Source organism: Pelodiscus sinensis, chromosome 18 (genome assembly GCF_049634645.1).
Source record: "Pelodiscus sinensis isolate JC-2024 chromosome 18, ASM4963464v1, whole genome shotgun sequence".
NCBI lineage: Eukaryota > Metazoa > Chordata > Testudines > Trionychidae > Pelodiscus > Pelodiscus sinensis.
Window position 1 is genome coordinate 15,395,027 of NC_134728.1, and position 11,538 is coordinate 15,406,564.

The 11,538-nt window shown below is 43.1% G+C and overlaps 1 protein-coding gene across 1 annotated transcript; it reads left to right on the forward strand.

The window, feature by feature from the left end:
* Window positions 1–885: 885 nt before the first annotated feature.
* On the forward strand, window positions 886–10,550 carry CBLN4 (cerebellin 4 precursor). Its single transcript, XM_006129403.4, has 3 exons — window positions 886–1,613; window positions 4,320–4,436; window positions 9,562–10,550. The coding sequence occupies exons 1-3, from the start codon at window positions 1,311–1,313 to the stop codon at window positions 9,757–9,759; spliced, it is 618 nt and encodes a 205-aa protein (XP_006129465.1). The 5' UTR covers window positions 886–1,310; the 3' UTR covers window positions 9,760–10,550.
* Window positions 10,551–11,538: the final 988 nt, after the last annotated feature.

Below are 11,538 nucleotides of genomic sequence, written 5' to 3' on the forward strand. Positions count from 1 at the left end.
AGCTACGGAAAACAAAACCCAGCCAGGTTTAAAACCACCTGGAAATAGGGAATCCCAGGCAACGCCACTTGCCTACTCCAATATCCGCTGTTCTGCCTCCGTCCCCCCAGCAATGCCCTTCAACCCGCGAGCAGAGCATCCTGGCAGAACGTTACCCCCAGGAGCCACTTGGCAGCGCCAGTCAGCGAAGTCCAGCCGTGGGGAGCTTCAGCGATGGAAGTCAAACCCCACGATTTCCATGCCCTCTCCCGCCATTGGCCAGCGTTTGCTTGCGAGGAGGGCGGCGTCCGTCCGCCTGCCTGGGGTCTTCTGCAGCAGTGGGCACCGGAGGCTGCTCGAGTTACCGACCAAGCCCGGCCCCTTGGGTTCTGAGTTCCCCAGCCGCTCGCGGCAGCGTTAGACCGGGGCCCTGGCGCACTTCCATGCCGTTGGGAAGGTGCGTTCCAGGGAGCTTCCCCCTGTCTCGCGATTTTCCTCTTCGCCCCTTGCAAACAGTAACGAAAACACGCTGGAGGCATTCAAGGGCTGTTCAAAGGGGTCCTGTTGCCCTCTAGACTTTATAGCAGCTGGAAAAAAAGAAGTTGTTACGCCCGGGACGACGTAGTTGTGTGTGTGTGTGTGTGTGTGTGTGTGTGTGTGTGTGTGTGTGTGTGTGTGTAAAAGCTTTCGTGGGCAAAGACCCATTTCCTCAGATGTGTGTAACTCGTGCATTACTGTAGTCTAAGGCGCTCCCCGTTCAGACAGGTGATCTCTGGGCAGGTTTCTTATGACATCCCTCTTCTGGGAATTGTGGCAGAGAGCGAGAGGGGGGAAGAGCCCCGCTTGGCACGCACCCTGCCGATGGTATCGCACACAGCATCCTGGCAAGCGCTGGGATAAGTTCCCGGCTCTGTCAGCAACAGCCCAGTCCACACTCCGGCAGGACAAGAGGGGGAGCAGGATCTGAGCGAGGGATTCCCGGCCACGGCAAATGCTTTTATTTCGCCAGGATCTCTCGCGCTTCTCTTGCTCATCAATAATTCACCCGCGGGCTTTTTTTCGTGGCATGTGAGGGGGGAGCGAGGGGGCGCCGGGAAGGGAGGGTCGCGTGTGTGTTTGCTTTGGCGGGCTGTTTTCAGGAGATCGCTAAAGGACAAAGGGTCTTTTAAAAAAACCATCTGGGAAGACTTTGACTTTCCCCCCAGAATCGCTGGAAAGGAGCGTGCGAAGCTGCCGCTGCTGCTGGTGGGTTTCCCTGCTCGCTGCTGCTGGCTGGGTGGCGTGGTGGAAGGCGAGGCTGGGGCGCTCCGAGCGAGGCTGCGCTGCTGCCGATGGTGCTGAACATGGGCGCTTCGCACAGGGCGCTGTCCATGGTGCCGACGGTGCTCCTGGCCCTGGCTCTCCCCAGCCTGCCGGTCTGGGCGCAGAATGACACGGAGCCCATCGTCCTGGAGGGGAAATGCCTGGTGGTTTGTGACTCCAACCCGGCCACGGACGCCAAGGGCTCGTCCTCCTCTCCCCTGGGGATCTCGGTGCGCGCGGCGAACTCCAAGGTGGCCTTCTCGGCCGTGAGGAGCACCAACCACGAGCCCTCGGAAATGAGCAACAAAACCAGGATCATCTACTTCGACCAGGTACAGCGCGCCCCACACGGTGTGGGGGTGGGGGTTGGAGGGCGTGAGGTGACTCGGGACAACACAGCCAGGCGAAGGGACGAGGGGAGTTAGGAGCTCGTGGTTACCCAAGTGGCCAGGTAGAGATTCCTCCAGCCTGCGCTCTCGCCCTTGGCCCCAGGACTTTCGATCCAGCCGGGCGGCTGGGAACTAGATAGCGGCGACTCGCTTAGCCAAAGAGGCCGAATCAACAGGTGGGAGCAGAGCTGGGAGCTTGTCAAAATCCAGGATCCCCGCTGAAAGCGACCGCCTGGAAAGTTACTTGTAGGCTGAGCCATTGTTGTGCATTTCAGACCCGCACTGTCTGGGTCTCCCACGCTCGCTGGAGGCTGATATTTTAGCCACCTCACCCCTGCAAAAGAGAGGAAACGCCAGCACAGCATAGACCAGGGAGCCGTACCAAGTCTTTGGTCTGAAGTCTAAAGTGGCAGAACATTCGCATCGAGCCTTCAAGTACTTTTTAAAAGTTGCATGTAGCTAATAGCTCGAGGAAGGGTAATTTAGACAAGCAGCAGGTTTACAGATAGTTGTGAGGGGCTTGTACTTTTGAACATGTAGATAAAGCTTTCAGATCGCATTGCTCATGAGGGCACTCTTCAAATGTGGTTCATGTGGTTATTTCGGTTAAGTTTATAAAAGATCATTTTATTTAGTACTGTAATAGCTGAGGGGAGGTTTTAAGAAGATTGGGAGACAGGCTGAGGTTTACAGACGACCTATAGCTTCAAAAACCCCTCTAAAAGAATGGCTTTTCGCTCCCTTTACATCAGAATGCATAGTGCAACATGGAAAGTGGAAAGGAAAATAAGTGCCAATAATTTATCATTTGCATGGACTCTAATACTAAAAACACAGGTCACACAAATAGTTTTCCAAAATATCCATTACACTTTAGTTATACCAAGTCAGTATTTTAAAACGCTTGATTTGACATTTTAAATGATATTTTTAAACCCTAATGCTTATCCTTACAAGGGTCAAATACATATTCCCAATGAATGAACAATCTGTACAGCCAAAATAAAATCATACCTGAAAAATTCCTTTTAAATTAAAAACCACTAAGAACCAACAATGCCCCCCAAAAGACAGTGTTTCTTTTTATTTTTAAAGAGCTTGTGCTCTTCTTCTGGAACCTTTGTGGCAGTTATAAATAGGGAGGGATGCCCCTTTCACAGAAATGGGATCACACACATTTTAAGTAAGTGTCTGAGGATAAATGAGAAATATAGCTGACCTAGACATAGTCATTATATGGTGTGAACTCCAGGCAGAAATTTACATTCAGTTTTGCGAGATGCCTTACACCCACTGTAACCAAAAAGACTTACTACAGCCCTAGGGCATTGTATAAAATAGCTAATGAAGCTTAGGTAGTTTCTTGGAATGATTAACCTACTTGGTTATTGATCCTACTAAGTTACTCAGAGAATGGGTAACTCAGCTTAGAGATGGGTTTTCACTTGGCTTTTCTGAACCAAAATAAAGATAAAATGTGCTTGGAATTTTTGAGTTTTAGTTACCACATTGTCAATAATTTTTTCAGGACACAGGATGACATATGGGGATATGTAGGAGACCTAGACATATACAAAAAGCATCTGAGAGCCCCGTTTAAGTGAAAAAGAAGATGTAACGAGGGGTTAAAAAGGTGTTTTCTCAGATGCAGCTGTTGTACCTAAAGTTTCAACATTGTTTCATTCATTACATGGAATTAGTTCACAACATTTCAAATATCCACAACTTGTCATGTTACTATTTTCATCTCAGTCAGACCTATGAATATGCACACACCTGCACTCCTGTTTCATATATCAGCCTTGTACTGGAGCAGATCCAAAGTAATTGAGATTGAGAGTTATTTTACTTACACTGTCATATCATATTCGGCTATACATTTCCATGACATCTGAGAATATTTTAGAATTCTGGAATTTTCCAGGTTATTTTCGCTCTTTGGGCAGTGTGTTTCTTTAAGAGAACTTGAAAAGATGAATTAAAATAAAGAATAAATAATTGAAAAGAAAGAAGGTGCTTAATTATAGAAGATATTTAACATATGAAGAATGTAGTTGTTTAATGTCTGGTTGCTTGTCTTTAGTCATTTAAGAATGCCTACATTGATAAAAAAGTGTTTTCAGCTAGAAATAGAGCAGAAAAGAGAAATTACAAATATTTATAAATCCAGCGTTGTTTAAAATAGGCAGGTCATGTATTCTGGCAACTCAGGCCAACTCAAAGTGTCATTTATACACATACTGCCTTGTAGCTGGATACTTTCAGGGATGATGGCATTGCTTTGACCAAGGCTGATTGGTCAAGGCTAATATGTTACTCCTAAAATTGTGGTGTTTTCAGTAGGTATTTTGAGACCACCCAATACCTGCTATACCCATGGAGAGAGCTAATATTTGGAGCCCCTATCAGGCAGCCAAGTTGGGCAGTTATTTCTATGCTAGTTGAAACATGACTTGAAAATGAAAACAAACCATAATTTTACATACCATAGTTTAATATCAGCGAATATAGAAATAAAAAAGAATTCTGGAATGCAATTAGATGGAAAAAATTGGATGATTGGATGCCTGCTTCTAACATTAATAATTTATATTCTTTTATGTAACATTGAATAATCGTATTAATTCCCATTATATATTTTGTTTGTAGATCCTAGTAAATGTGGGAAATTTTTTCACACTGGAGTCTGTCTTTGTAGCACCAAGAAAAGGAATTTACAGCTTCAGTTTTCATGTAATTAAAGTCTATCAGAGTCAAACAATCCAGGTATGTTGATTTAACATGAGAAATTTATATGCAAATTGTTTCCATTCCAGAATGAGAATAAAGTGGTGACTAAACAAAATATCATTATAAATGGTGCACATAAAAAGAACATTTTTCTGGTTTGTTTAGAAACCCAGTGACCTCATTGTATTATACTTCTTAATTGAATACTTTAGTGTCTACATTTGAGATAAATGGATATAAAAATGTCAGGCCAGATCCTCAGCTGATGTACATTCTCACAGCTCCATTGCTCTGTTCATTCACACTAGATGAAGATCTTGGCTAAACTATTTAAAATAATATATATAAAGGTCACTCACCACTAAAATGCACCTTTTAATTTAGCTCAATTGAGTGAATCCTTCAAAGCAATCCTCTGTTGCTAGTTAGCAACCAGGTGAAACCCATTGTAACGATGAGCAGGATTCTGGGGACATATTCTGTATAAATCATGAACCTCTAGAGACTACGTGATGATATCAGGTAGCGGTTTAAAAAATGACCCACAATAGACTGGGACTATACAAAATGACTACTCTGGACCACAACTATAATATTATAAATCTTCAGGGGGGATGGTGGTAGTGATTGTCTTAGAGAGGTTTGCTGTTATTTTACCGTGTTGTGTTGGAAAAATGCAGAAAACTGTACTTGCCTCTATAGTTCAATAGCAGTACTGGGCTCAGAGTCTGACATACACACCAGCCCGGAGAACCAACCTCTAGGATCCTGTACCAGTTTAGCCAAGAGCTAAACTGCCAAAGGGTGAAATTCACACCAGGGTCAGAATATGAGGCTACTGTGCAGCCCCTCATCACAGAGTAGGTATGCCAGGAGTGAACCCATGACTGTAGCTTTCATTGAGAAGACTGGACCATGATCTGTGGTTTCTATTTGATCTTCCTCTTTTCTCCCGTTTTTCCTGATTTGGCCTTCTATACTGGCCTATATCAGGGAGATCTTTTCTGTAGCACGTCTATGATATACAGGCACCCTTGGGTGCTTGGTCTTCCTGCAGGCTTCCTGCACATCCCCTGTGCAGGATTCAGTGGAGCAGACTGGTGCAAGAATCCTCTGAATCACAGGTGAATTTCATCCTAAAGATATGGAGTGAAATCTTGGCCCCATTGAAGTCAATGGCAAAACTACCATTGATGTCTGTGGAGTCAGGATTTCATCCATAAGCTATTAAAAGGTTATATAGTCAGCTCATGCTTTAGTTCCTTCTGCTCTCTTAAATGTGTATTTGATGAAAGATTAAACGTATTCTAGAATCATTCTGTTCATCTCCTGTGTGCTTAACTCACCTGTTGGCAAAGGTGGAGCTAAGATGTGAATGTTGTGGTAGGGCAACGCAGAAAATTGCACGCTTCCATGGAATTTCTGCTCATAGTTTCATGTTTTTTCCTCACATATATGGGCTAAAATGCTCAGAACTGTGAGTTTCAGGTCTGTCACTGAATGTGAAATACAAGAAAATTATATAGCTAGCAGTAATTTCTGAAGCCAAGATTTTCGAAAGTACCTAAAGATATTCAGTGCCCTCCCTTGAAACTCCCCCACACTCTGAAAATCAGATCCCTTTTGAGATGACTCCAACAGTACATTATAAAGCTAAGGCACCCCAAATCACTAGTCACTTCTGACAACATGTCTGATTCATCACTTTAAAACAGGGGTCTCCAAACTACGGCCCGCGGGCCGCATCCGGCCCGCGAGGCCCTCTCATCCGGCCCGTGGAGACTGTGACGGGGAAGAAACTCCCCGCACTAACAGCCCCTCCCCTGGAGAAGCGCCGAGCGGCTCAGCGCCGCGGAGCTGGGGCGGGGAAGAAACTCCCCGCACTAACAGCCCCACCCCCGGAGAAGCGCCGAGCGGCGCAGCGCAGCGGAGCCCAGGGGAAAGCCCACGGGGAGGGGAGCGAGGGTGCACAGCCGCAGGCGCGGCAGGCGAGGAAGGCGGCAGGACCCAGGAGGAGAAGGGGCAGGGACGCCAGGGTGAGCGGCACGCCCCGTGCGTGCCGGCTCAAAAGGGGGAGGGGCCGGAAGGACAGGGGCGGCCGGCACTCACTTTCTTTTGGGCAGGCAGCCAGGAGAGGGAAGCCGGAGGAGCCAGCGGGACGGAGGAGGGACTCTGGACCCGTGCAGCCCTTGCCCTGGGCAGCGAGACTCCCCGGCTGGGGGCGCGGGGGATCGGAGCCGCCAACGGATGGCCACATGCCCTGCGGACCGACGGCCGAGCCCAGGCTCTGCGCGTCCCTCACAGCAAGAGGGGTTGGGACTTGGCGTGGGCAATTGCTCCCTATTGGCCAGTGCGTTCTTATCCTATTGGCTAGCTCTCTCATGAGGTCACTAGTGGGCTGGGCTCTATTTTGGCATCCAGGAAACAATTTCACCATTCACACTAATACAGGTGTTCATGTGTAGTGTATCAATGTGTTATTAAATAATAACGGAATAAAATAATATTAAATAAATAATTAAAAACAACATCCATGTTTTGATTGTTTTTTATTTGGACCTCAAGTGTGTAGTCGGCCCCCGAACTGCTGTTTGATAGTTAATGCGGCCCTCGGGCAGAAAAGTTTGGAGACCCCTGCTTTAAAACAAGGTCATGATGTTTGCACAGATATGTTGTAGATCAGAAATTGCTCCATTAAATCCAGTGTACCAATGTAAATATGAGTGGTACAGGTCCAAATTTTGCAATTTTTACATAACTGCCTTTTTAGCTCCATTTAATCAAGTTCATTAGACCCCTCAATCAGGTTATACTAGTAAATGGCCTTTCATTCTTAAGCCAGTAATAATGCTGGCATCCAGGTGGCACTTTAGAGATTAACAAATATACAGGATCATGAGCTTTCCTGGGTAAAACCCATTTTACCAGATGAGTTGGAGTCCACTTCTGATGAAGTGAGTTTTACCCATGAAAGCTCATGATCCTGTATATTTATTAGTCTCTAAGGGCATGTCTACACAGCAGGGCAACAGTCTGATTAAACTATGCAACTTCAGTTACATCAATTGTGTAGATGACGTCAAAATAACTTAATTCGGCTTTTGGCACCGTCGAAGAAGAGCACTCTTCCTTCGACTTCCCTTACTCCTCGTAAAATGAGGGTTACAGGAGTCAGAGTAAGAAGTCCTCCAGCTCACCATTATTTCAAAATAATAGCTTGCTCTGTAGATATGCTTTTTGTTATTTCGGAATAACGTCAGTTATTCTGAAAGAATGCTGTTGTGTAGACATAGCCTAAGGTGCCACAAGACAACTTGTTGTTTTTAAAGTTACAGAATAACATGGCTACCCCTCTGAGACTATCTCCAAGAATATAGGGACCAAACCTTCTATTTCTCCAGTACTGTGACAAGGACACTGTGAGATGCCCAGCATGGAAGCTGGTGTACAAGGAGTGAGATAGTAGCAGGGAATAGGCGGTGATCAAACCCTTCGTGCACTTTTTGCATGTATCATAGCTAAGGAGGGACTGGAAGCTATTGCAGTGGAACTAAATGACTAAACCAGCTTTAGTCTCAGACTCACACAGACTTGAAGACCACTAAATCACCAGAAGGCTTCCCACAAAACTGGAATTACCATATCCCTGAAACATCTGTTAGTGCCATTAAGTACCATTAGAGTGAAATTGGTTCCCTGGAGACATCTGATTAAGTGGATTTCCAAGATAAGCAAATCCCAATTAAGGTTCAGATTCTGCTGCCTTACTCTATAAATGCTTCTATTAAAATTAATGAGCATTCTCACCAGTTGGGAATATTTAACAGGTAAGCATCAAGTGATCCCTCTCCTGTCACCCATTTCCAGCCTCTGACAAACAGAGGCTAGAGATACCATTCCTACCCATCCTGACTAATAAGTATCAATGGATCTAACTTCCATGAGTTTATCTAGTTGTTTTTTTGAACCCTGTTAAAGTCCTGGTCTTTACATTATCTGGCAAGGAATTCCACAGGTTGACTGTGTGCTGCATGAAGAAATACTTCCTTTTGTTTGTTTTAAACTTGCTACCTATTAATTTCATTTGGTGACCCCTAGTTCTTATGTTCTGGGAACAAGTAAATAACTTTTCCTTATTTGCTTTCTCCATATCAGTCATGATTTTATAGACTTCTATCATATCCCCCCTTAGTCTGCTCTTTTCTAAGCTGAAAAGTCCTAGTTTTTTAATCTCTCTTCATATAACACCCATTCCAAACCCCTAACCATTTTTGTTGGGAATGGATGACAGGAGATGGATCATTGGATGATAACCTGTTCTGTTCATGCCCTCTGTGGCACCTGGCATTGGCCACTGTTGGAAGACGGGATAGTGGGCTAGATGCACCTTTGGTCTGACCCAGTATAGCCGTTCTTATGTTTTAATTTTACATCTAGCTATCTGGCTACATTAGTATGTATTAGTAGAAGAGGCAGATTTTCAGAGTATTAAGATGCACAATAGGGGCTTAGTTGGGTTTTTCGAAAGCCCTTAAGCCAGTAAGGCACCTAACTCCCACTGTAACCACAATATGTGGCTTTTGTCTTTTTGATTGCAAGTTGGTTTTATAATCTAGGACAAATTGCCTCTTTATATGTCACTCTGCTGTATTTCAGTCTTGGTTCTATTCAAACCTTTGACATGAATGCATGCTTAGGCTTTTGAACCATCTCATATGCAAAAAGACTCAGCTAGCTGGTCACAAAATGGCGGAGAAAATGCTAATCTTTTCTAACTTTTTAATAAAGCAGTGAAATTTATTCTTTACCAACATTAGTTACCAAACATTTTGTCACAGTCTTAACTTTAATGCAGCCATGGGGAACTCTTATATTCTTATGAAAGTCCACATTAAATAGAGGAACGAGCATGTTATCTGAGCCAAAGCCCTATGAAGTCCACTGACAGCATTCCATTGACTTCAATGAGCTATGTAATGGGCACAATAAACCTGTCAACAAAGCAAGCAGTCATATCACCATTCATTGATCATTTGAAAGGAAATAAGGTATAGATGCTGTATAATGGGATTTGAACCAGGCCCCACCACACTTTAGATACTTGATATCGTCAGATGCTTCACTGTTAACTAGAATTTTCAGTGTTTTCTTTTTCTTGTAGGTTAATCTAATGCTAAATGGAAAACCAGTAATTTCTGCCTTTGCTGGGGACAAAGATGTCACTCGTGAAGCTGCGACTAACGGCGTCCTTCTCTATCTAGACAAGGAGGATAAAGTTTACCTGAAACTAGAGAAAGGTAATCTGGTTGGTGGATGGCAGTACTCCACATTTTCTGGGTTTCTGGTCTTCCCTCTGTAAAGTCAACTTCCTTCTGACATTCATCCAGATGTGGACCAATCATTGCCTCTGTTATTTGAAGATCATTTTATCATTGGATTGATGTTTCTTTATTGATTTCTCATGGGTAACTATGGATTCTATTTATGGATTTTGACCCTATCTGAACTACTATGAAGTTTCACAGAATTTTGTGTGTTTAAATACAGTATATTTGGATTACGACTTAAAGCAGACCATAAATATCTATGCTTAATGTTACAGTCTAAAGCTGCCTGCAAGATTTATTCAGATTTCATTTATGGGACTTATTGGATTCATGGGAGAAGTGGATTTTCTTTTCTTTTTAAAAGACTGGCAACTGGGTCTATAAATTAGGAGATTTTGAGTTCAGACTTCAATCAAGAGTTAGTGTGTTGCTGCCAAAGAACTGTATATTGATATATTTGGTTATACATATTTTTGTTCTTTTGGACACTATAGGCATAATTTATTTCATTTTCTTGAAAAAGATCATTACTATTACTGATAAGTGATTCATTTTATTTCTCCTCTACATGTAGTGGATTGGATGGCTCACCAATATATTTACTCTCAGTCAAGGATCATGATGAAGATTACCCTACTGAAAGCTAAGAAGTTGTATTTTAATTGGACATGTAGTGCAAATTATAATACTAAAAAAGTGCTTATCTGAGTTAAAAGTGATCTGTCCAGCACATCTCTGCAAAACAGCTATGCCCTGCAGGAAAGCTCACATTTGTTCTTCAACTTTAATTAGCATGATTGATATCACCCACTTTATTAAAAACCGAAGGGATGCCTTCCTTAGACATAACCACTTTATTAGCTGGAGATGAGACCCTTTGTTTTTAATTATGTCTATTTTTCAAGCCTTCTGTTGTGTTAAAGGTATCATCTGTTTTATGCCTTAACTCCACAAATGTGTACATAAATAAGTCATCTGTTTAGCAAATATTAAATCCAAATAGCTGGTATCTAAATTTTGTCTTTTTGTACAGGTCTTATGAATTCATAGGTTTATTTATTAAGTTGCTATTACATAATAAAAAATTAATATATGTTAGCTGGATATTTTTTTGACCATTGGGTTTTGGATATATGTCTCTTACCCCCTCTCTTAGTTAGTTGTAATTATTATATACAAAGTTAAGCTTTTTCAATTCACAGAAAGTGTTCCATAAAGCCGGTAAACTTTTCCTAAAGGTAGCCTGCATTAGCTAGAAGTAACCTATGCATTTTATTAATAAAACACTTAGGTTGAAATCCTGTCCCCATTGAGGTCAATGGCTATAGTCCCATTGACTTCACCCTTAGAGACTAATCCAAAACCCACTGAAGTTAATGGATCCTGTTGACTTCAGTGGGCTTTGAATAAGGCCTTGGTAGTGGGATTTTGCCATTCTGAATTAAAAACCAATGCAATCACAAAGAAAATCTAATGAATAAGTGCTTTTATACAGGCTGTCAGTAAAACTTCCAGTCCTGCATTCCTTGTGCATGCAAAATATCCACTGACGTCAGTGGGAATTTTGAGTTTGCATGGAATGCAGCATCTGACCCAGACTTAGAGAAAATGTGGAAGCCTTATGAAAATGAAAATATTTATGAACCTGAGGGTGTTGACACACTGAATTCCTGATCGAAATTCCATCGAATTAAATGGAAAGTGCTCAGTTGACTTTAGTGGGGGAGTCTTACCCTTCAAGTAATCTTTTGCCACCTTTTCAGCCACGTGCAGTATTGCCACATTTTTCCTACCATTGTTGATTGGCATTC